Consider the following 26,329-nt stretch of genomic DNA (forward strand, 5'->3'; position numbering starts at 1 on the left):
CCACATTGTTGTGACATTAAAAAGCTGATAACATATGCAGGTGTTTGAATTTTAAATTATTTCTTGAGATTTAATCCTCAGACATGGAATTACTGGGCCACTGGATATTATGAATATATTACTGATCCTTAAGCTAAAGTGAAAATACGTTATAAAAAGTTATATATATTCAGAGTCTTACCAGCGCTATGTGTGCCTATTATATTAGGATTCATAGGGTTAGGAATTTGATAATTTGATTTAAAAAAATATATTTTTTATATTTATTGTTAATGAAATTAAATATTAAAAAACCCTCTTGTTTCAGACACTGTCCAAAATCCAATTGAATTTATTTCATTTATTCCTTTAATTCTGAAAAGAATATACTCTTTTAAATTCTAACTTCTAACTTCTTTTAAAAGAAGCAATTGTAAATGGGTCATTTTTCTGTTTTAGACATTTACTGTCTTATGATTTTTCTTTGCCCATTATTTGAGATCCTAATGTATTATATTACAGGCTTTTCATAGATCAGGGATATTTTAGCCCTTTGTCATATTAGAGGCAAATATTTCTTTCTTGTCAGTTTTCTAAACTGACCTTTTTTATGGAAAGAAGTTTAAAATTATGTAATCAAATATTTGTCTGTAAGTCTATTTTTTTGGTTTCAAAAAGGTCTCCTACCTGTAGATCAGATCTATAGTCAGCTATATTCTTGGTGTGGGGACAGGGGGAAGAACTTAAATATATGCAAATATGAATAAATGTTTTTAAAAATTTGCCAGATTAAAGAATTAATTTGGGTAAAAGGTATGAAGTGACTTACTTTTATCCTCCAAAATGCTAGCCAGTTTTCCCAAAATGATTTTTATCTACTTGAGTTCATATTTGTTTGTACTTCTTAGGCTTTTAAAAAGCTTAATTTCTGAGTTTTGGGCCTGTATTTAATCCTTAGAGCTAGTTTATTAGTTCTAGATCTTCATACTTTTCATTTTTTTTCACCCCCCTCCCCAGGTTGAAAACTTGAAACAGCCCTTTCAGCCTTGGTTCCAGATCCCTTGCAAAAAGAATACGACTGATGGCCGTCCCAGTCTACTGGGAAATGTTTATCGCGGATCACATAAGAACCCTAAAAGTTATAAGCCAGCTGCTATGTTGATAGGGCATCGGGTAGACAGGTACCACTGGGTCAACACAAATCGATAAGGAGGGCTGGGCACGCGGTGGGGAGGAGCGGCTTTATTCTCTCTAGAACTGAAATGAATCTAAGGTTGAGAGGTCCGTGAAATGGAGAAAAAATAACCACATCAGAATCTAGGGTACATGATAGTAAGTCCTCTCACACAGATCAAGACTCTATTCTTAGCTGTACTTTTAATTGTTATTTATATTTTATATATGAAGTTTTTAGTATCACTAATGAATGTACTCAACAAGGTAATAGAATGAAGATATTGACTTGTAATAAGATTTGACTAATTATGAAAAGTAATAATTTAAATAAACGTACTGTGTTTTTAATACCTTTCTATTTCTGTTTATTGCGAGGAAGTTTTAAATGTTTTTTTCCTTAGCCATTTAAAAAAAATTAAAATAGACCTTCACTTAGGGAGATAGAGCTTGATAATACAGCATTCTAGCTAATATAATATACCTTCCATCCTTCTATTTCACAAGTCCAAAGAGCTTGCTTGAAAATTTTAAGTTCTTTTTTTTATGATGCAAAATTCCCTTCTTTGCATTGTTTTAAAATCTCATTTATATTTCAGCCTCTTAATAGGCTTAATTATGATGTAGTTAATAAATAGTACATATGCTCATTGTAAATAATTCAGGCTAACAAAGAAAATATACCAAGAAAATAAAAATCCCTACCACCCCAAATTTTTTTAAACTTTTAATTTTAGTGACATATATACAACTCATTTTAACCACTTAAGTGTACAATTCGTTGGTGTTAAGTACATTCACAATATTTTTCTACTATCACCAACATCCATTACCCACACATTTTCAGCACTTCAAATAAAAACCCCATACCCTTTAAGCATTAACTTTCCATTTCCCTCATTCTCTGGCCCCTGGTAACCAGTAACCTGTCTATGAATTTGCTTATTCTGGAACTTTCATATAAGAAAGGTCATATGATATTTATCTTTTTGTGTCTGACCTAATATGATGTTTAGGTTCCTCCATGTTGTAGCTTGTGTCTGAACTTCATGCCATCTAATGGCTGAGAAATATTCCATTGAATATATATATTACGTTTGGTTTATCCATTTATCCATTCATGGAAATTTGGGCTGTTTCTACCTTTTTTTTGCCTTTGTGAACACTGCTGTGAATATTCTCATGCAAGTATGTCTTTAAATCCCTCTTCCCACTACTTTTGAATGTATACCTGGGACTGAGCAATTCTATTCCTATAGTTAACTTTTTGAGGAACCACTGAACTGCTTTTCATAGCAGCTGCACCTTTTTATATTGCCACCAGCAATGTGTGAGGGTCATTTCTCTGTTTCCTTGTCAATACTTTCATTTTCTTAATACCCATCCTACTGGGTGTGATGTGGTATTTCGTGGTTTTGATTTGCATTTCCCTGATGACAGTTGAGCATCTTTTATGTGCTTAGTTGCCACTTGTGCTAATTTTGAAGTATTTTGTTTAATTGTTGTGATGTGCTTTGAAATTTATTGCTTTTTTGTATATATGTTGTTCTTCACAATAAAAAAAGTATTATGTAGCCCAGAAAAGCCATGTTTTAACCTTGATCCAATCTTGTGGGAGATTCTAATCCTGATTCAGCACTGTAGGGTAGAATCTTCTGATTAGATTATCTCCATGGAGATGTGATGTGCCCAGTTGTGGGTGGTGATCTTTTGATTAGATGGAGATGTGGCTCCACCCATTCCAGTTGGGCCTGATTAGTTCACTGGAATCTTTTAGAAGAGGAAACAAACTGGAGATAGCCAGAAACATCAGAACTGACAGAGAGCCAACTGAAACTTCAGGGCTGATAGAGCAGATACATGAATGTTTGGAGATGAACGGAGCCCAGCAGACGTTGCCGTGTGCTTCCCATGAGATGTTAAATCAGTCAGATCCTGGAAAGAGCCAAGGGAAGCTAAGAGATGAAAGCCAGCCCCAGAGAACTAAAGTAACAGTTCCGCAGGAACAGAGGCTGAAAGCAACAGAGCCCAGGAGCAAGGAAGCAGCAGGAGCCCACCACCTAACTTCCCGGCTGACAGAGCTGTTCAAAACAGTACGGGCCTTTTCTTGAGTGAAAGAAACTTCTTGGCCACCTATATGGCTGCTGGGAGTCCCTCATAGATAGCATCAAGTGGGCCACAGACATGATTGTGGGCAAGGTGGCGGTGGTGGCAGGCTATGGAGATATGAGCAAGGGCTGTGCCTAGGCCCTCAGGGTTTGTGATCTGTGTCATCATCCCTGAAATTGACTATAACACACTGCAGGCTACTATGGAGGGCTATGAGATGACCACCATGGGTGAAGCCTGTGGGGGGCAATATCTTTGTCACTACCTGTGTTAATTAGATTCAGTTGTCAACTTGGCCAGGTGAGCATACCCAGTCTTGTTGCTGTGGACATAAGCCAATGGTACATGAACCTCATCTGTTGCTAATTACATCTGCAGTCAGCTAGGAGGCGTGTCTGTTGCAATGAGTGACGTTTGACTTAATTGGCTGGTGCTTAAATGAGAGAACGCAATGTAGCACAGCCTAAGCAGCTCAGCATTCCTCATCTCAGCACTAGCAGCTCAGCCCAGGCCTTTGGAGATGCAGAAAGAAGTCACCCTGGGGAAAGTTGTTGGAACCCAGGGGCCTGGAGAGAAGACCAGCAGAGACCATCTTGTGCCTTCCACGTAAGAAAGAACCTCAGTGGAAAGTTAGCTGCCTTTCCTCTGAAGAACCAACAAAATAAATCCCCTTTTATTAAAAGCCAATCTGTCTCTGGTGTGTTGTATTCCGGCAGCTAGCAAACTAGAACACTACCACAGGCTGTATAGACAGCCCTGGGCGGCACTTTGAGCAGATGAAGGGTGATGCCATTGTGTGTAACAGTGGGCTCTCTAACTTGGGGGTTTATGTGTCAGGTGGTTCATTGAGAATGCTGTGGAGGAAGTGAACATCAGTCCCAAGGTGGACTGCTACTGGCTGAGGAAAGATCACAGCATCATCCTGTTGTCTGAGGGCTGGCTGGTCAACTTGGGCTGTGCCATGGGCCACTCTAGGTTCATTATGAGCAACTCTTTCACTAACCAGGTGCTGGCATATTGAGATCCAGAAAGTGGATCTACCAGGGGATCCACTTTCTGCCCAAGGAACTGGACAAGGGGGTGGCTAAGGCTCATATGGGCAAGCTAAATGTGAAGCTGACCAAGTTGACTGAGAAGCAGACTAAATATCTGAGCATGTCTCATGATGGCCCTTTCAAGCTTGATCACCACCACTCCTGAGAGTCAGGCCTATCCTTTGCCTTCCAGCTGGTGTTCCTGCCCAGGCTTTGCCTCTCCTCCCCAGAACAGATGGCATCGGGCGGTGCCATGGTGGCTCAGTGGCAGAATTCTCGCTTGCCGTGCTGGAGACCTGGGTTCGATTTCCAGTGAATAGAATTCCAAGTCCAAATGGTTTAATGGGAATTCTACCAAACATTTAAAAAAGAGAATTAATATAAATTCTGTACAATATCCTGTAGAAAATAGAAGCGAAAGATTCCAATACTTTTTTTCTTGGTGGGGGGGCGCCACGAATTTTATTTACTCACCTTCCTGCTTTCTTTTAACACACTATAAACCGAATTAATCTTTCTGACCTACAGTTGTGTTATGTTAATTCTTTTTTTTTTTTTTTTAATGTTTGATAGAATTCCCCTGTTAAACCATTTGGACTTAGAATTTCGTTTTTTTTTTTCTATGAGATTTTTAAATTATGAATTCAGTTTTCTTAGTTACAGGGCTATTCAGTTACCTACTGCGTATTGGGTGGATTGCAATAGTTTGTTATTCAGGAATTGGTTCATTTCATCTAGGTTGTCAAATTCATGTGTAGAGAGGGATAGTATTCCCTTATGCTTTTGATGTCTTCAGGGTTTGTAGTAATATCCCATTTCATTCTTCATATTTCTAATGTATGCTAACTTATGTATTCTTTTCGTTGTTATTCTTGCTAGAGGTTTGCCAATTTTATTGGTCATTTCAAAGACTCAGTTCTTAATTTTTCTCTGATTTCAATTTCATTTATTTCTGCCCTTAGTTTTTATTTTCTTGTTTTGCCTTTATTTTTCTCTTTGTTCTCTAGGTTCTTGAAGTGGGAGCTCAGATTATTGATTTGAAACTTTTCCTCTTTCTTAATGCGTACATTTAGTGCTGTAACTTTCCTTCTGAGCACTCCTCTAGCTGTGCACCATAAAATTTGGTATGTTGCATTTTCATTGTCACTCCGTTCAATTTTATTTCCCTTGAAACTTCTTTTCCTTAGATTACATAGAAGTCTTGTTTAATTTTCAAGTATCTGGAGATTTATCTATTTTTATGTTTTTTTATTATTTTTAATTTGATTCCATTGTGATCTGAGAGTATGTGCTGTATGATTTCAATTCTTCTAAATTCATTGAGGTTTGTTTTATGGTCCTAGATATGGCTTATCCTGGTATATCTCTGTTATTAGAGGAAAGGATATATATTCTGCTATTGTTGGGTGGATTGTTCTATAAATGTTGATTAGATCCTGTTGTTTGGTGGTGGTGAGTTCCCATGCATCCTTGCTGCTGTTCTTCCTAATTCTATAAATTGTTGAAAAAGAGGTTGAAGCCTCTTTAAATTGTGAATCTGTATCTCCTTTCAGTTCTGTAACTTTTTGCTGCACATATTTTTCAGCTTTGCTGTTTTATGCATGCACATTTAGGACCGCTATGTCTGCTTAGTGGATTGACGCTTTTATCATTATGTAATATTCTTCTCTGTCTCTGGTAATTTGCTTTGCTCTTATGTCTACTTTATCTGGTATTAAAGGAGCCATTCCTGCTTTTTTTTTTAAATTAAGATTTGCATGTTATAACTTTTTCCCTTCCTTTCATTTTCAGCCTGTCTGTATTGTTATACTCAAGTGTCATACCTTTTTTATAGGTAGCATATTATAGCTGGGTTGCATTTTTTTGGTTCACTCTGTCAATTTCTTTAAATTGGTACAATTAGACTATTTACATTTAATATGACTAAAGATATGTTGGGGTTAAACTTGATATTTTATTTTCTGTTTGTTCTGTTTTCTTTTTTCTTGCGTCCTTGTGTATTACTTGAGCATTTGTTTTAGAATTACATTAAAAAACACTACATATCTCTCCTACTTTTCTAGTGATTGTTCGATGGATGTCATCATTTTACCAGTTCAAGTGAAGTATAGAAACCTTATCTCCCTTTGTGTCCCATTATCTCATCCATTTATGATTGTATTAAATATATCCTCTATAAACATTTAGAACCACATCAGACAATGTGTTTTATATACATATATATATATATATTTTGCTTTAAGCATCAAACATAATTTAGAAAAAAATCTCAAAATGAGAAAGAAACTATTGTAGTTATCCATATTTTTGTTTACCACGTTCTTTCCTCCCTGAGTACTTTTTCAGCCCTCTTTGGGACTCCACTGACATGAACATTAGGTCTTTTGCTACAGCCTTCCAGGTTCCCAAGGTCCTGTATAATTACTTATTTTGTATTTTTTTCTTTTTTGTTCGATTTGGGTAAGTCCTATTCCATCTTCCAGTTTACTTATTCTTTCTTCTGTGCCTTCCATTTTGCTGTTGGGTCTCTTGATGGAGAATTTTAATTAGATTACTGTATTTTCATTGCTAAAACTTCCATTTGGTTCTTCCTTATATCTTCTATTTCTTTGAGACTTTGTTTATTCATTCGTCTCAATGATATTTGTAATTGCCCATTGAAACATTTTTATGATGTCTGCTTTAACCTATTTTCTAATATCTATTATCTTGGTTTTAGCATTTGTCCTTTTTCATTCATTTTGATATCTTCATGTTCTTGGGATGAGTGATTTTTTTTTTTTAATTGAAATATGATCATGTTTGGTATTAGAAGACTCAGGATCGTACTTCACATTTTTTGTTTTAAGCTGGCTTCCTTTGATACCACTCCAGTGGGGGAAGGAGATATACTGCCTGTTACTGCCCAGTGAGGATAAAAGTCCTGGCCTTCACTGATACCTGAAGGCCACTGATACCTGGCCTTCTTTGTTACTGTTGAGTGGGGGTGGGAGTTCCGCTCCCCATGTCGTCGCTGCTAACATTGCACTGGGGAAGGGGTGGGGGTGGTAATTTTACCTTATTACTGTTGGGTAATAGTGAAAGTCCTAACTCTCTATTTAGCCTTCTATGAGGCCACTACAGCATGGAGGTGGTAGTGGTGGTGGTGGGAGGGTGATGGGGGGGGGGGTGCTTTGTTACTGCCAGGTGTTGGTGGAAGTCGAGACTCTTCCTGTGATGTTCTCTGATACTACAGGGTAGGATGGGAGCTTGTGACCGCCCCGCAGGAAAAAAGTCTCAGCTTCTGTTCAACCTTTTCTGGTACCACCTTTTCTGTCGGTGAGAGGTTGAGGCACCTAAGGCAAGGGTGGAAGTCTAGACTCCTGCTCAAACTTTGCTGGTGTGGATGCGGTGATACCATATATTTTTTTCTGTGGTGTTTGGGTAAAGTAAAAATTTTGTGTCTTGCTAGGTTGTTCCTTTGCTTGGCCTCTGGCTAGGGAGAGCAGATTTTGCTGGGGCTTTTTTGGTCGGCACACATTGGTGTTTATGTATTGCTGGCTGCTTCAGTTCTAAATCTGGAATATAAGGCAAAAAAGAAAATTCAAGGAATTTACCATCATGTCCTTCTGGGTTCTGAGGTCCCTAGCTGGTCTGCCTTTTCTATACCTTTTGGAACCTTGTGTTTGTTTTATGTACAGTGCCCTTGAATGTCAGTTGTACTTAAGGGGAGGAGTAGTCTATCTTCACCAAAGCAGATGTTTATATACCACTTGTTTTTGTAACACATAAAATTTGCCATTTAACCATTTAATGGTTAATTGCATTTACAGTGTTGTAAATGTGCTTCCATTAACAGCATCCATTACCAAACATTTGTTACTCAAAGCAGAAACTCATATCCATTAAATAATAATTCCATCTCCCTCCTCCTAACCATGGGTCCTGGTAACCTGTCATCCACTCTGTCTCTGTGAATTTCTGTATTTTACATATTTCATGTAAGTGGAATCGTATGATATTTGTCCTTTTGTGTCTGGCTTATCTCACTAAGCACGTTTTCAAGGTTCATCCATGTTGTAATATGGCTCAGAACTTCACTCAATTTTTAAATAATATTTCATCACATGTACCACCTTTGAAATATGAAGTCATCTGAAAGCAATTATTACATTTTTGGGAAAGGGTCCTTTTTGTTAACAGTTGGTAAAATCTGACTTCTACATTAATTGAGGTTTTCGTCTCTTTCCTTTTTTTGGCCAGTGGAATGTATGTGTATTCATACAAGCTAATGCCTTAAAGATAAGTAGAATCTGAGCATTTTTAAAAAAGAGGCTTGCTGTTGATTTGATTCAGCAATAAATATACATAATGTAGCAGAAAAGTGAAGATGACCTTTGCCTTGTAATCTGTGGCATTTCCATTAAGAAGCATGTGATTATTAAAAGCCTGCAGCTGTTAGTATATTAATGGAAATCAAATGGAGGGTTCAAGAAGCCAGCCAGGAAATTAATAGGATCACATTCTGGTAGTACCTGATTCAGCCAAGAATGGGGAAGAGATAAGAACAATGTCTACTTTCTGTACTACTTGTTCTTTCCCATCTCTCCCAGAGGCCCCAGTCTCTTGGCCTAACTAACCTGAAGAGTCTTGTATATTGGCTTAACTAATCTTCATTTTGCTTTCTGGGAAATACATTTCATAATATCTGTAAAAAGCTAAATAAAGTTCTTGAGGACATATACCCAGTATTTATCAAATCAAACTAAGATTTACCTCCATTGTAAAGCCCTTGTGGTCTTTAATCTTGTAAAGCTCTTATGCATTGGTTGAAGGATGTGCTTTAAGAATTTCCAGATCATGGATGAGACAGAACAGCTGCTGTATAGCTCTCTCTTAGAGGCAACTATATTTTATTGCTATCTGTGATATGAAGGCAGCAGGTAACATTTTTGAAGTTTTATAATATTTCTTTTATTTTATTTTTTATCACAATGTACTTTATTTTTTGTGAAAAATGTACATATAAAAAGCAATAAATTTCAAAGCACATTGCAACAAATAGTTGTAGAAAGGTTTCAGAGTCTGGTATGGGTTACAACGCCATGATTTTAGACTTTTACTTCTAGCTGCTCTAAGATACTGGAGATTAAAAGAAATATCAATATAATGATTCAGGAATCGTACTCGTTTGTTAAACCCTATTTTTTCTGTATAATTCCACCATCAACTTTGATCTTTTTCCCCACTCTTTAGGGGTATTTGAGCTATGCCCATTCTAAATTTTTCACATTGGAAGGGACTGTCAATAACATGGGATGGGGGATAGAACTAGTTGATGTCCTGGAGAGGCTGGCCCCTCTAGGTTTCAGGACTTATCTGGTCCAGGGATCCATCTGGAGGTTGTAGGTTTCTGGAAAGTTATACTAGTGCATGGCCAGTGGTTACCCCAGAATCTTATATATTGTCCTAGGTGTCCTTTAAGATTGGCTGGAATGGTTTCGGTTGGAGTTTGGCAAATTACGATAGGTAGCAATGTCTCACTGAGGTTTGCGTAAGAGTGACCTCCAGAGTAGCCTCTTGGCTCTATTTAAATTCTCTCAACCACTGATACCTTGTTACCCTTCTTTTCCCCTTTTAGTCAGGATGGCATTGTTGATCCCATGGTGCCAAGGCCGGACATCCCTGGGGGTCATCTCCCATGCCACCAGGGAGACTCACCCCTGTATGTCATGTCCCATGTAGGAGGGAGGGCAATGATTTCATTTGCAGAGTTGGGCTTAGAGAGAGTGAGGCCACATCTGAGCAACAAAAGAGGTCCTCCCAAAGTAACTCCTAGGCATACCTATAGGTAGTTAAGCTTCTCAGCTATATATGTAAGCTTCACAAGAGCAAGGCTCAAAATCAGGGGCTTGGCCTATTGATTTGAGTGTCCCTAATGTTTGACACAGTATCAGAGGCTCTCCCAGTGGTAAAGTTTAATAGTTCCCTATTTTTTTTCCCATCCCTCAAGGGACTTTGTCAATACTTTTTGATTATCTGCTTAATATACTCTGGGATTTATCCAGGCATTACATTACGCTATTACAAGATTAAAGGCCTCCCATTCTTATTCTGGGCTCCCTGTGATTGGATTGTTTAAATGAACTATCCAGACAGGTTGAGTTAGAGTATGTGCTACAGAAAATTATGTGGACAAAATAAGCCTTTCTTCCTTTGGTCTCAATGAGTAGAAGAGGTTCTAAAATATAGACGGTGTCTTCCTTTCCCCTGTTGTCTAAATTACCTTAATCCTGGCCTAATAGATTTCATTCTTACCTCTAAATACCAGATTATACATATATAAAACAGCTTCTCAAAATCCAGAAATAACAATGACCACTCCGGACTAAATGTGACTGCCATAAGAGTTTACAATCTAGGCCCCTGTTTTCTTATAAGTATTTTCTAAAGGAGACCATACAATATTTGTTCTTCTGTTTCTGGTTTATTTTGCCTCACCAAATGTCCCATGGTTTCATTCACAATGTTGCATGCCTCACTACTTCATTCCATTTGTGGCAGCACATTATTCCATCATATGTATACACCATTGTTTGCCAGTCTGTTCTCTTTAGAGCATCCTTCAGCCATGTCCATTCATCGGGCATCATGTATAAAGGCAACAGTCCATCAAACCGTCAATTTTAGAAGCAGGTAGCTTTTTAAATGCAATTTTATTGAGGTATAGTCATACTTCACATAATCCATCCAAAATATACAATCAGTGGCTCACAGTATCCTCACACAGTTGTACACTCATTAACATGATCAGTTTTAGAACATTTTCATTACTCAAGAAAAAGAAATAAAAAAGAACCTAAAACATCCCATACCTCTTACCTTACTATTATTGACCCCTAGTATTGGTGTGGTATATTTGCTATTATTATTGGTGAAAGAATATTAAGATATTATTGTTAATGCTAGTCTATAGTTTGCAATAGGTGCATTTCCCCCATATATCCCCTCTATTAACTCCTTATAATAGTGCCATACATTTGTCCTAATGCAAGAAAGAGCTTTTTTTTTTTTTTAAATATTAGTACAGTTAATCACAGTCCTTGTCTAACACAAGATTCATTGTGTTGTACTTTGCCATGTTTTAACCTCCAGCTTTCCTTCTGGTGACAAATATGACTCTAAACTTCCCCTTTCCACCACATTCACTCACAATTCACAGTTAATTATACTCACAATAATGTGCTACCATCATCTCTATCCATTTTCAAACGTTTTAAGTTCACCTTAGTTAATTCAGCAGCAGATAATTTGAACTGAAATAGTAGCTAATAGAGCAGTTTTAAGGCTGACAGATTTGGTACTGCCTTTGCCTGACTGCTAATCAAACTACTTAAACTCAATAAGGATTACTAAATGACCAGCCCTGAAACCAAAAGGCTGCCACCACCACCAAAAAAGTTAAATTTAGAGCTATAGTCCTCAGCCATGTATTGGCACCTCCTAATAACTACAAAAGACCTGCAGAGCTAAAAATGTTGAGCATGAGATGGATGCTGAATTCACTATTAGTTATCATTCATTATTGTGCTGGTTTGAAATGATGTATGTACTGTAGAAAGACCATGTTTTAATCCTAATCCCATTTTGTGAAGGCAGCTGTTTCTTCTAATCCCTATTCAGTATTGTATGTTTGAAACTGTAATTAGATCATCTCCCTGGAGATGTGATTTGATCAAGAGTGATTGTTCAGTTGTATTGGGTGGGGGCATGTCTTCACCTATTTGGGTGGGTCTTGATTCATTTACTGGAGTCCTATAAAAGAGGAAACATTTTGGAGAATGAGGGAGATTCGGAGAGAGCAGAGAATGCTGCAGCACCAGGAAGCAGAGTCCAACAGCCAACGACCTTTGGAGATGTAGAAGAAAAACACCTCCTGGGAGCTTCACGAAACAGGAAGCCAGGAGAAGAAGCTAGCAGGTGATGTTGTGTTCTCCATGTGCCCTTTCAAATGAGAGAGGAACCCTGACTGTGTTCACTATATGCCCTTTAGATGACAGAGAAACTCTGACTGTGGTCACCATGTGCCTTCTCACGTCAGAGAGAAACTCTGAACTTCATTGGCCTTCTTGAACCAAGGTATCTTTCACTGGATGCTTTAGATTGGACATTTCTATAGATTGTCTAAATTGGGACATTTTCTTGGCCTTAGGACTATAAACTAGCAACTTATTAAATTCCCCTTTTTAAAAGCCATTGCATTTCTGGTATATTGCATTCTGGCAGCTAACAAACTAGAACAATTATTCACCCAAATAATGTTTATTTAAATTAAAGCTTTAATTCGTTACTAGCCTGCCTTTCTTGCATTGCTTGGGAGACTCAATAACAATTGTTGTACCAAAAGATCCTTTTGCTACTCAACCTGGAACACAATTCTGAGAATTTTCCGTGTAAAGAATCAGCTTGAATTGTATGCCTTGGGTTTATAATCTGGGCTTCCATTGCTTTTGATTTGGAGTTTGTATTTGGAATTTTTTTCTGCTTTGTTTTGCTTACATTGAATCCACATGATGGTGTGTCCCTCCTAAGTAGTACTCAAATTCACCTGAAACTTCAGTTTCAGCTACGTGAAAGATGACTGCTTCTCTCTTTTCGATGTTCTAACCAGGGCCAGCAAATGAATTTTGTGGATCCTATATAACCTACATCTTAAATACTCACATCTTAGATTGCTCTCCAAATACTGTGAAAATATATTCATTTACCTGTGTCACTCAATAACAATTTTGTATTAGCCTGGTAAATGAACAGATATATAATTTATACCTTTCACAGTTCTAGAAAGAGCTTCAGTAAATATTTTTAAAATAATAACTTAAGACAGAGACTAATAATCTCTTTACACAGTGAAAATGTCATGTTTTTAATCTTCTGCTGGACATTAGTCCCTTTCATGTTATATATACACACCAAATTATGGTATATATTTGTGATTCATACATGAATATATATTTTTAAATCTCATTCTCAGCTTCCTCAGATGTATTGATGTTTCTGACTTCTTTTTAATATGCATACTAAAATGGGGTCACAATTCTCTTTCTAGAGCTAAAAATAAAACAAAAAATAAGCATTAATAAGTTATTTTGAAAAATATGCCATTAGAAGATTGAAAAGATAATGCACAGAATGAGGAAAAATAGTTGCAGAATAAAGAATTTCTATAAAATCAATAAGAAAAAAAAGCAGGCAATCCAATGGAACATGAGCAAAAGGCCAGAACAGGCACCTCACAAGGGAGGATAGTCAAATGGTATATAAGTATATGAAGCATTCTCAATGGTCATCAGGGAAATGCAAATTAAAACCATGATAAGATGTCACACACCTAGAAGAATGGCTAAAATAAATAAAGACGGAAAATACTAAATGCTGATGGAGATAGGGAGCAACCGAAACTCTTATGCTGGTAGCAGTATATATTTATATAAGCACCTTAGAATTCTAGTTTGGTAGTATCTACCAAGGCTGAACATATTCATACCTGTTCTAGTTTGCTAGCTGCTGGAATGCAACACACCAGAGACGGATTGGCTTTTAATAAAAGGGGATTTATTTTGTTGGTTCTTCAGAGAAAAGGCAGCTAACTTTCCACTGAGGTTCTTTCTTACGTGGAAGGCACAGGGTAGTCTCTGCTGGTCTTCTCTCCAGGCCCCTGGGTTCCAACAACTTTCCCCGGAGTGATTTCTTTCTCCATCTCCAAAGGCCTGGGCTGAGCTGCTAGTGCTGAGATGAGAAATGCTGAGCTGCTTAGGCTGTGCTATATTGGGTTCTCTCATTTAAGCACCAGCCAATTAAGTCAAATGTCACTCATTGCAGCAGACACGCCTCCTAGCTGACTGCAGATGTAATTAGCAACAGATGAGATTCACCTACCATTGGCTCATGTCCACAGCAACAGAACTAGGTGCCTTCACCTGGCCAAGTTGACAACTAATCTAACTACCACAATACCCTAAGACTAAGGGTTTCCAGTTCCAATATATGCCAAACAAAAGTATATAGTTGCATATAATCACTGAAAGATACATAAGAATATTTGTGGCAAGACTATCCGTAATAACCTCAAACTGGAAAATATAAGCCCATCAACTAGAATGAATAAATTGCGAATAATATATTTGCACTATGGAATACTTTACAGCAAAGGGGATCATCAAATTACAATTATGTGCAACCATATAGGTGAATCTCAAACATAAAGCTTAAGGTAATTCATATTTTTATTCTATTTATAAATTGTTTTTGCTCAGTCATGAACTATATATAATCTCCCAAGTCAGGATAGTGGTTATTCTTGGGGAATTGGTGACGGGAAGGAGGCGTGGAGGGGTGTGGGAAGCTGGTGGTATTCTATTTCTTGACCTGGATGCTGGTTATAAGGGAGTGTGTGCCTTGGAAAGTTCATTGAGCTGCACGTTTATGATTTGTGAACTTTTAAAAGCTGTGTTGTATTTTAATGAAGCATTAAAAGAATGGTTATCACCCTAGATACCGGAGGCCAGGACTGGGGTCAGGGCTCTGTTATTCCTTTAGGTTGCTGATCTGGATCTCAGTGTGGCAGGTCTCCACCTTGCATGAGAAAAATGAAGGCATGTGGGTGTTCTCTCTTTGCTAAAATTATCCATTGATCTTACAAAATATTGATGTTTGTAATTTGGAATAAAAAATGCTATTGGTTGACTTTTTAAATGCTTATGATCAAATGCTAACAAAGGCTAAGAATCTTTTAGAAAAAAGCAGTAGGCATTCTTATGATATATATAGCATGAAGGCAGGAGACTTAAATCGTAGTTGCTTTTTATCTCTTCTTTCCAGTGGGGTAAACTGGGCCAAGTATGAGCTCCTGCTCTTTAGGATTAATACTCCACCTGCCTGGAAGGTAGAAGGATAAACTCTATGATCTACTGGGTCCTTCTAATTCTGAAATCTAAGATCTACCATTTGTTAGTGGGAAAGTCCTTAAATGCAGTTACTGATGATGTAATCTATTCATATGGCCATTAATTCCTAATTCTTCATTCTGATAAATTATAAATAGGGCCCAAAACACATAATAAATTTCAAGGTGAATAGCAAGTCACCTTGCTGTTTATCTTGTAAGGGCATCTTACTTTCTCCTTACCTCCATATTGATCTTCTGGTTTTCTTAGGTTTTGTTGCTCTACAGTGAGTATACTTTTCAGAAAATGTTCCATATTGGTGAAGAGGAGAAGGTCTTTGTTTTTCTTAATATACTGTAGAGACTGTGGAGAACACAGTTAAAACCCTTATTCCCACTTCTTTTAAGTACTTCCAGATCTTTGTAACTGGAATGTGGACCTGAGATTATTGTCTATAATTCTGCTTTTAAAATAAAATGAGAACCCTTCATGGTTAGTGGTTGACAGAGGACTAGCAGTCTAGCTCCACAAGGATCTCTAAGTCTTGGGCAAGTTTTTATTTTTTTTTTAATTTTTTAACTTTTTAAAATTGTATAATATACATACAAGGCAAAGAGAGAAAAAAACAATAGTTTTTAAAGCACTCTTCAACAAGTATTTATAGGACAGATCCCAGAGTTTGTCATGGGCTACCATACCATCCTTTCAGATTTTTCCTTCTGATTTTTCCAAAATATAGGAGGCTAGAAGGAATAAGTATTTTTTTTAACACCACAATTGACTTTTAAATGAAAAATAACATATATACAAAACAATAAATTTCAAAGCATAGCACAACAATTAGTTGGAGAACAGATTTCAGAGTTTGGTATGAGTTACAATTCCATAATTTTAGGTTTTTACTTCTAGCTGCCCTAAGATACTGGAGGCTAAAAGAAATATCAATGTAATGATTCAGCAATCATATTCATTTGTTAAAACCTAGCTCCTCTGTATAACTCTATAACATTTGATTTTTCTTTCCCTCTCTTTAGGGGTATTTGGGCTATGGTCATTCTAACTTTTTCATGTTGGAAGGGGCTGTCAATAATACAGGGTAGGGAGATGGAACTAGCTGATGTCTGGAGAGGCTGGACCTTCTAGGTTTCAGGACTTATCTGGTTCAGGGACCCATCTGGAGTTTGTAGGGCAAGTTTTTTTTTTTTTTTTTTTTAAAGGAAAGACAGAGAGAAGGAAGGAAGGATAGAAGGAAGGAAGAGAGGAAGAAAGGGAAACATCTTTTAAACATTTTCTTGTTTTATTGTATTTTGTTTCTCCGTTTTCGTTACATGGGCTGGGGCCGGGAATCGAACCAAGGTCCTCCGGCATAGCAGGCAAGCACTTTGCCCGCTGAGCCACCGCGGCCCGCCTGTAGGGCAAGTTTTATTTATTTATTTATTTTTTGAAGTAAAATGAAATTCTTTGTCTTTTTTTTTAATCTACTAAATTTATTTTAGCATTTGTTCCCCCTATTATTTATTTATTTTTAATCCATGTTTTACTCATTTGTCCATAAGGTAGATAAAAGAAGCATCACAAATATTCCAAGAAATGATCATAAAGATGAATATGCAACTATGTGATGATATTGTGAATTACTGATTATTTATGTAGAATGGAATGATAAAATAGGAATGTTTGCATTTGTTTGGTGTTTTTTGGTATTTAAAAAAATAAAATTAAAAAATTTAAAAAAAGCATCAGACACAAGGTTTTCACAATCACACATTCACATTGTGAAAGCTATATCATTATATAATCATCTTCAAGAAACATGGCTACTGGAATACAGCTCTACATTTTCAGGCAGTTCCCTCCAGCCTCTCTGCTACACCTTAACTAAAAAGATGATATCTATTTAATGTGTAAGAATAACTTCCAGGATAACCTCTCGACTCTGTTTGGAATCTCTTGGCCATTGACACTTTATTTTGTCTCATTTCTCTCTTCCCCCTTTCAGTCGAGAAGGTTTTCTCAATCCCTTGGTGCTGAGTCCCAGCTCATTCTAGGATTTCTGTCCCACTCCACACCCCAGGAAGTCATGTCCCATGTAGAGAGGGGGAGAGCAGTGAGTTTCGTTGTCGTGTTGGCTGAGAGAGAGAGGCCACATCTGAGCAACAAAAGAGGTTCTCTTGGGGGTGACTCTTAGGGCTAATTTTAAGTAGTCTTGGCCTATCCTTTGCGGGGTTAGGTTTCATATGAACAAACCCCAAGACTGGGGGCTCAGCCTATGGGCAAGTTGCTTTTAACCCTTCTGTTTACTCACTTGTAAAATAGGAATAAAAGTAGCACCTACCTTTAGTTTAGATAAGATAACATATGTAAAGCTTTTAGCATAACATCTAGCATGTGATAAGAATGAAATAAATGCCCATTATCATCTGTTTCATAAGTTAGCTCTGATGGATTGGGGTATTTCAGAATATAGAATTAAGGTACTTATATATAATTCAATTTATTCATTAAGTCAGAAAAATATATTGAGGGCCTGCAATGAGCCTGACATCTGGGATACATCAGGAAACAGACAAACATCCCTGCCCTCATGGAGCTTCCATTCTAGCAGGAGAAGAGAGGTAATAAACCAGAAGCATAATAAATGAGTAAATTAGCATATTAGAAAGTGCTTATATATAAAGAAAAATAGACTGGGTATAGGAAATCTGATGAATAGGAGGCTAAAGAGGGCTGAAAATTAAGATAGATGGTCAGAGTAAATCTCCTTGAGAGGGTGACATTTGAGCAGAGACCTGCAGGAGGTAAGGGAGTTAGTCAGGCTCTAACTAGTTCCTTAAGCTCAGCATCATTTGTTTAGGGTTTCTTAACCTCAGCACTATTGACATTTTGGGCTGGCTCAATCTTTGTTGTGAGGGGAGTCTCCTCTGCATTTTATGTTTAGCAGCATCCCTAGCCTTTACCTACTAGTTGACAGCAGCATCCTCCAGTTGTGATGATCAAAAATGTACTGCAGGGCACAAAACTGTTCCTAGTAGAGAACTACTGTCTTCGAGGAAAGAGTGTTATAGGCAGTGGGAATCCCTATGAGTGGAGTGTACCTGGTGTGTTTGAAGAACAGCAAGGAGAAAAGTGTAGTTGGAGTTGAGTATTCGAATGAGGGATAGGGTAGTAGGTGAGGGGGTAAGGAAGACACATGGAGATTTTGGCTTTTATTCTGAGTGAAATGGGGAGCCACCGTAGGATTTTTAGCAGGTCTGATTTTTCATTTTGAAAGGATAACTCTGACCATAGTGCTGAGAATAGGCTGAAGTGTCATGGGTGAACTCAGGGAGACCAGTTAGCAAAGATTACAGCAATCTGAAACAAGAGATGGCCATGGCTTGCATTGTTCGTGATGAGAAGTGGTCAGATTCTGGACATAATCTGAAGGTAGTGCAACAGGATTTCTTGATGGAATGCTTGTAGTTATATGTAACACAGAGAGAGGGCTCAAGGAAGACTTTGGCCTAGGAAATTTGAAGAATGGAGTTGCCATCAATTGAGATAGGGGAAAGTTTTGGGTGGAAAAGGTTTGGAAAGATCAGAAATTTGGTTTTGGACATAATTATGTGACATCCAAGAAGTGAATATAGACAGAGAAGAAAAGAGACTGAACCCTGGTCCTCCAACATGAAAAGATCTGTCTCAGAAGAGGAGAGATCAGCAAAGGAGACTGAGAAAGGACAACCAGAGAGGTAGGAGAAAAACCAGAGAAGGAAGGTGTCTTGGAAACCAAGTGACAAAAATGTTGAGGAAGAGAAAGTGATTGGATGAGTCCAAGTGAGGACAAAACTAACCATTCTCTGTGATTTCTGGGAGGTGGAGTATAACAGAATTCTGTGGTCTGGATGACCAACAGTTTTGAGCTAAGTACTTTAAAACATCATCAACATATTGCTAATTGTGGTGGTTTGCCAACCCCCAACCAACGTCACTCCTATTAACTCTTAAGAACACATAGGGCTTGGGCAGGCCATGGTGGCTCAGCAGGTAGGAATGCTTGCCTGTGATGCCAGAGGACCTGGGTTTGATTCCCGGTGCCTGCCCATGTTTTAAAAAAAAAACAACACATAGGGCTTGAACTGAGACTACAAAAGTTTCACGCACTAAGTTTACTTTCCTGGAACCTATAACTTCCAGAAGGTTCCAAGGCCAGATAAATTCTGAAACCCAGATGAACAAACCTCTTCAAGATTATCGACTAATTATATCCACTTATCCTTTATTTTCAACACCTCTTCTTAACATGAAAAAGTCAGAATGGTCAACTCCCCCAAAGATCCCTATAGATGGGGAGAAGGATCAAAGGAGAAGGCATTATAATAGAGAAAACAGAATTTAATAAATGAGTATGACTGCTGAATCACTATACTGATATTTGTTTTAGCCTCCAGTGTTTTGAAGCAGCTAGAAGGAAAAATCTGAAATAGTGGAATGGTAACCCACAGCAAACTCTGAAGTATGTTCTGTAACTACTTGTTGAAGTGTATTTTGAAAATTATTGCTTTTTCTTTCTTTTCTTTGTATATACATTATATTTCACAATAAACATGTTAAAAAACATCAATATCAAACACAAAATAAATTGTTGACTTAGTAACTGGTGGAGATTGGAATACAGAGAGATGTATACGGAACATTTACGTAGGAGTCAGGAATCTCAATTCTAGTGTCAGATCCACCACCACAAATAGCTTCATGACTTTTGGAAAATTGCTTAATCTTTTCTTAGTTATAAAATATGACTAAAATTAGGTATGCTACCTACTTTGCAGAATTGCTGAATGGATCAAATGAATCTCTCTCTCTCTCTGTATACTTTGAAAGTTATAAAGATTTATACAAAAAGTGAAAAAAAAAGATACACCATTGTTTATAACCTAATGGCCTTTTTAAGATCATGGACTTAAAATTAATGATCTTTTATTTTTAATAGTTAAAAGGCTGAGGTGATATTTTTCACAAAAGTGCTTTAAATAACACATTAAAAAGAATACTGTTGGGCAGGCCAGGGGGGGCTCAGCCGGCAGAGTTCTCGCCTGCCATGCCGGAGATGTGGGTTCGATTCCTGGTGCCTGCCCATGCAAAAAAAAAAAAAAATAATAATAATTATAATGTTAAGTTCGTACAGAAAACAGCACACAGTAAGTTTGGGTAAAGATGCTATTACTTAGGCATCTAAATTTAGTCTCTCAGTCACAATGCATTTTATGGCTGGAAATCTGTCTTACTTATTGATAATATGTCAGTGGGTCATGAAGTAAATTGCTATGTAGCCACATTTACAATCCCATGGACTCAAAGAGCTGTATAACACTGCATGCCCTGTAGAAGATAAGATTTTTAAAATATTGTGTTTTGAGAAGCAGGCTGAATATCAAGGCAATGTACCAATACCCCTAGGCTAGAAATATCTTAACAGGTCATCCACTGAGGCATTTGTTCTCTGACAAAATCAGTTTTAATCAAGACTATGGGAGACCTACGATTAAGTTAGTTACCTCTTCCAATGACTCTGTCTCCAAGCGAGATTCATGCTTCATTTCAAAGAGTTTAGGCAGAAGATCTCTTTCTCTTTCAAAGAGGGGCTGCTCTTCCAGCAGGATGGCACTTATGATTTGGCCAAATTTACTGTCTCGGGAAACTGCTGACATTTGCAGTGTGATAGAGAATGCTTCCTTGAAATAAACCTTTAGCCCCTGCTCGAGGAAGAGAAATTGAGGGGGACAGCTCAGTAGGCAATTGCTATTAGGGCTTCAAAATAATAGTTGAAAAATGGGGCTTGAGGTTTATCATCCCCAATTGCCCTCACCATGATCATTATATGATCATTAGCAATTCCGGCGAGGCTTATTTACTGATGGTTAAATAATTATCCACAGAAAGCCACGATGGACTTCTCATGGGAAGATTGCTTCTCTCAAGAATGCTTACAGAGTGGTGCATGCATTTTGTCATATGCCACAGGAAACCTGATCAGGAAAATCCTCTTGCCGGCGAGGCATGAGGAACCACAGACAACCAGTGGGGCTTAAAGTAGATTTGCAATGCTGCAAAGCTTAAAGCATTTGTTATTCTGGGGAATCAGATCCAAGACACAAAAAAAAGAGAAGCAAAAAGCCTTGAGTATTATAAATACCTCATAAAACAACCTCAGAAAGACTGGGTTGGAGTCATGGTCGAGGTCCTTGGCCACAATGTGGGCCAGGCAGTGGATCAATAGCAGGACAAAGCTTCCTACAGAAGCCAAACTCTGTCTCCCCACAAACAATCTGTTTTCCGCACTCTGAGTGGAGAAAAGACCCAAACGCAGAAGATGTGAGGCCGAGGGAACATTTCCACTGCCTAGTTCTTTTCCTAGTTTTATAGGGTTTAAAATAATTTTTGAATCATGATAAGTCAGAGAAATGGAAATTTACCGAAGGGAAGATGTAGATGACAAGGGAAAAATTAGTGTTCTAGTTCAACTCTCCGAATAAATGATTTCCTCCATCTCCCAATTTTTCTGCTGCCCTCATCTTATAGCAAACAAACTTATTAGAAATTTAGAGCAAATTTACTTAGGTACCTCTGTTTTTGATCCATCGCCTTCAATCACTGTTTCCTGAAGTAGTTTGTTCTCTGATGTAAGTGTGAATAAGAATCACAAGGGAGTAACTTTATTCTTTGGGCCCAACCCAGTATCTCTGATTCTGTTGATCTGGGGTGGGACCTAGGTATTTCCATTTATACCAAGCTCCCCAGATAGTACATGTTCGTGGTCCAAGGACCACAGTTTGAGAATCACTGCCTTAAAGGGCTCTCAGGCTTTCTTTTTCTTTTATGCCTTTGCTGTAATCAAGTTATCAGATTTCCTATGTTGCCTAATTGGTTTGAAATAGCATCCTTGCTTATTTTCTTAAGAGGCAACAAATTGGCAAAGAAAAGCCTTAGGTGATTTGGAATCAGACAGCCCTTGATTGAATCCTCTTAGGGCCTCTGAATCAGCTATGGGTGGCAGCACAGACTCTAGTGGTTTAATGTCAAATACATCTGAACCTGATCACAGCTCTTGCTGATTCTGTGGCCTTGGACAAGTTACTTCACCTCTCATGGCCTCAATTTCCTCATCCATAAAATGGGGATAACAAGACTACCTACCCCACAGGACTGGGCTGCTGCAAGTTGTAAACGAGAATGTATGTGAGGTGTATGGCCAAACACCCGGCATGCTGCTCTTAGCAAATCCTGTATTTGATTCCCCATCAGTAAAATGGGGATATATTCTTGCCTTCTTCATAGAGTTGCTTTGAGGATAAATGAAATAATGCCTAGAGAGTACTGATAACCTATAAAGCATTATACAATATGAATAATTTTTCATCCTATTAAATCCCCTAACAGTCTAGTCAGGAATAAACCATTTCCTTGTTCCCTATATCAATTAGGGTTCCTCTTCTCATGATCACTGTTTACCAGTGCACTCTCACTAGTGTTGAAGTTCTTTATTCACTGGCTGAGAGTTACCAGTAAGGTATTTCCAATCTACATATTTGAGGAACTGTCAGGACAACACAATTTAGATTGCTTTCTGTAGAAAGATGCTGTTTGTGCAGGATTTCCTGAAGCTGGGCTCATAAACCTTACGGGAAATTCCAGTCTGGAACCACCCCCCCCTTGAGAATGACAGAGATTTATTAATGGGCACAAGGCCATTACGATTCTCTGGCCATAAGCCAGGACATATTCATTTTACTGATTAGAGAGAGCTCTTACACGGCAAAATTTATTATTCCTTAGCTAAACGACTATTTCCAATGGGGAATAAAATGTGTCAGGATTTGAAAGAGAACAAATGTTTTATAACATTTGTTCTTTTTCATTTGTTTATTTTTCTTAGATCCCAGAATTCTATAACCTGTGTCTGGGAATGACGGTACAGCACCTGATAGAAGAAGGAAACTTGGATGGCATTGTCTGAGGTTTGTGTGGAAGGAAGATGAGAAGCAATCTGCAAGGTGATTTCTGGAGCCTGAAAGGGGTGAAATATAAAGGCAAAAACAAACAAAAAAACCCCGAAAAACAAAAATTATTCTTTTGCTAAGAAATTTTCAATTAGCTCAGCTACATAGCATCCTCAAAATTAATGGAAGACAAATGCATTGGAACATAAGTAAAATTGTAATAAGGTGAGTAGATTCAGGAAAATGGAAAGAAGATATCAGAATACTCAGAAGAGTATTCTGCTAACTATGACAATCAACTTACAACTTTTCTAAACAGAGGTGGACAAGAATAGTGGTCAGGCCTGAGGGCTGTGAAGCCCTAATGTCCGGATGCAACCTTGAACCTACCTTTTCGGCTGTGTGATCTTGGGTAAGTTTACTCAATCACTCTGTGCCTTTTATCCTCAATTTTAAAATGGGGAAAATTTTTGTGACAATTAAGAGTTAATTCACACAAATTCTTAGAATGTTTTCTGACATATAGAAAATAATTTATTCTATCTATTATTTATATCCTTCAAAACATTAGACTCAAATTGATAAAATGACTTCCATCAGGCCCACTAAAGGAGAGACTAAAAAGTTCCCTGTTTCAGGTTCTCAGTCCTAAGGCATATCCATGGCCTCAAAGCCCCCTTCCTGGTCACCGTTGACCTCCTTGGCTGCTACGATTGACCGTTCCACAGAGAGGACAGAAACCGGACTTACATGAAGCTGGGGGATGAGGAGGTGCAGGATGAAGAGGCCATCCTGATAAACCACAAACTCCCTGGCAGAAAGGTCTTCCAACTGCACAGTTATCAGGTCTTCTTTCTGTATTGTATGAGGTTTTGAGAGATCCTGCAAAGAGCTTTTTGGGTCTGCAGAGATCATCAGAAACCAGTAACATATTCACTGAGCTTTCTGTAGTCACATTAGGTTAACAACAACATTCAACTTGGGTGAATGTTTATTTGCAACCATATGTTACTCATCTATTCATCCATTCATCCACCCGTCTACCTGCCAGTCTGTCCGTCCATCCATCCATCCACCCACCCTCCTTTCCACCCACCCACCCACCTACCCATCCACGCATCCATCCATCCATCCATCCATCCATCCATCCATCCATCCATCCCCTTGTGCCTCAGCCTCTCCTGCTCATCTTCATGGAAAAGTGACTAAGTCTTAGCCCATAGGTGCAGAGGAGCCAGAAGGACAGAATGAGGTCCCAGAGAAGATGGCAACTGTTTTTTTCTGTTGTCTCATAGGATTGTTTTCTGAGCATTAGAAGTAATAAATGTAATGCATTTAGAGCAGTGTGTGGAACACAATGACCACTCATAAATGTTAGCTCTATTAAAAATTTTACTTCCCCGAAAAATTGTCTCTAATGGGCCTGACTCTTTAAACATTTTTATTCTTTTTTTTTTCTTGAGAGGACAATGAAAAAAGGATAGGTAGCAGGGTATAGGAAAGAATGCTGAAGTAGCAGTCAGAAGTTTTGATTTCTGTATGAACCTGGGAAAGTTATTTAACTTCTTTATCATAACAAATAAGTTAATAATTCTCTAAATCTCATCTATAAAAATGAATTAATCTTCCACTATCATGTAAATACATAATTTAGCTTATAAAATTTCTTTGAAAATTATAGAGCCAATACAATTGTAAGACAAAGGAGGTTGAAGTTGGGGTGGGAACTGTAAAGGAATAGCATACGTCTCTGCCCACCCTTTTCTTGGCTTCCCCACAAAGACAGGAGGAATTGATAACAAGATTGGTCAAGTTCCAGGGTCAGAAACATTTTTTTTTTTATATAAAGGGACAGTTTGTAAATATTTTGACTTTTCCAGTCAAGAGAAAAATTGGGGCTCAGAGTTAGTATTTCCTATCATCATGGTAGAAACATAAATTTATTCTCCTCCAAAGCCTTCTTTTCTTTGAAACACACTGATCATCCCTTCTGGAAACGCCAGAATCTGTCCCCTGCATCTCTCTTTTGGCACTGCCCTCAAGGTGTTGGATGAGTTTTTTCTCTTTTTGCATGGGTAGGCAATGGGAATTGAACCCAGGTCTCCAGCATGGCAGGCGAGAACTCTGCCACTGAGCCACCATTGCACCACTGTGGATGACAGGGGTACCAGAGAAAAGGAGGTTGCCTAGCTGGTGAAGCATGTCCCCTTGCAGTTCAGCTCTCTCCTTGTGGGCCTGGGACCAGATGTCTGTTTTATTCAGGGTGGAGAAGAGTGACAAGGTCCAGAGGCAGTCCTCTATCTGCCTCTGAACAGAGGGAAAGAAAATAGTTGGAGTGAAGGAACAGGACTGTGGGCAAAGTTAAAGGCAGCTAGACATAGCCTTGATTATAAAAGGCAGCCTCTAAGACGACCCCTATAATTCCCACAACATGCATCCATGATCTTCTATAATCCCCTCCCCTGAGTGTGGGCTGGACCTAGTGACTCACTGCTCATTAGGAGAATATGGCAAAAGTGATGGGCTATCACTTATAAAATGGGGCTACTGACAGACTGTGGCCTCTCCTTGCTTACCCTTTCTCTTTCGCTGCTTGCTCTGAGGGAAGCCAGCTGCTACTGTGAGATACCCTGTGGAAAAGTCCACGTGGCAAGCAATTGATGTCTCTGACCATCGCCCGCAAGGACCTAGACTGCAGCTTGAAAGCAAATGCTCCCCCAGTCAAGCCTCGGATGAATGCAGTGCCGGCCAACACCTTGACTACAGCCTTGTGTGAGACCCTGAGCCAGAGGCACCCAGCTAAGCTGCACCCAAATTCTTGACCCACAGAAACTATGAGTTAATAAATGTTGTTTTAAGCCATGAAATTTTGGGCTAATTTGTTACGTGGCAATAGATAACTAATACGTTGAGTTTTTCTGCACACTGCCTGAAGACCCTGAGGCCACACTCCCATGGTGTTCTGAAGCCCTAATTGCAGTATTAGCCAACTGAACTTACTGAAGCATGGCCAGGGTGGGCAGGAGAAGGAACTTTGAAATGGTGGCCATCCTCACCTGTTCCCGGCCTCTGTTCCTCCAGCCCTTGGCCGCAGCCCTGAGCTCCCTCTAGCACTACAGTGAGGCTCTTC

At 38.4% G+C, this 26,329-nt stretch overlaps 1 protein-coding gene and 1 pseudogene across 3 annotated transcripts in view; both read left to right on the forward strand.

The window, feature by feature from the left end:
- BTG4 (BTG anti-proliferation factor 4) overlaps positions 1-26,037 on the forward strand; it is a 30,750-nt gene extending 4,713 nt beyond the window's left edge. For 2 of the 3 annotated variants that reach the window (XM_077112994.1, XM_077112995.1), the window contains 5 exons: positions 997-1,160; positions 23,136-23,424; positions 23,519-23,611; positions 23,838-24,045; positions 25,812-26,037. In XM_077112994.1, coding sequence (XP_076969109.1) covers positions 997-1,160; positions 23,136-23,169 — 198 coding nt within the window. In that variant the 3' untranslated portion in view covers positions 23,170-23,424; positions 23,519-23,611; positions 23,838-24,045; positions 25,812-26,037. The remainder of the gene's footprint in view (positions 1-996; positions 1,161-23,135; positions 23,425-23,518; positions 23,612-23,837; positions 24,046-25,811) is intronic. The other variant, XM_077112996.1, reaches the window with a different exon arrangement.
- LOC143643840 (adenosylhomocysteinase pseudogene) lies at positions 1,306-4,461 on the forward strand (annotated as a pseudogene).
- Positions 26,038-26,329: the final 292 nt, after the last annotated feature.

This window comes from Tamandua tetradactyla, chromosome 8 (assembly GCF_023851605.1).
Source record: "Tamandua tetradactyla isolate mTamTet1 chromosome 8, mTamTet1.pri, whole genome shotgun sequence".
Classification (NCBI taxonomy): domain Eukaryota; kingdom Metazoa; phylum Chordata; class Mammalia; order Pilosa; family Myrmecophagidae; genus Tamandua; species Tamandua tetradactyla.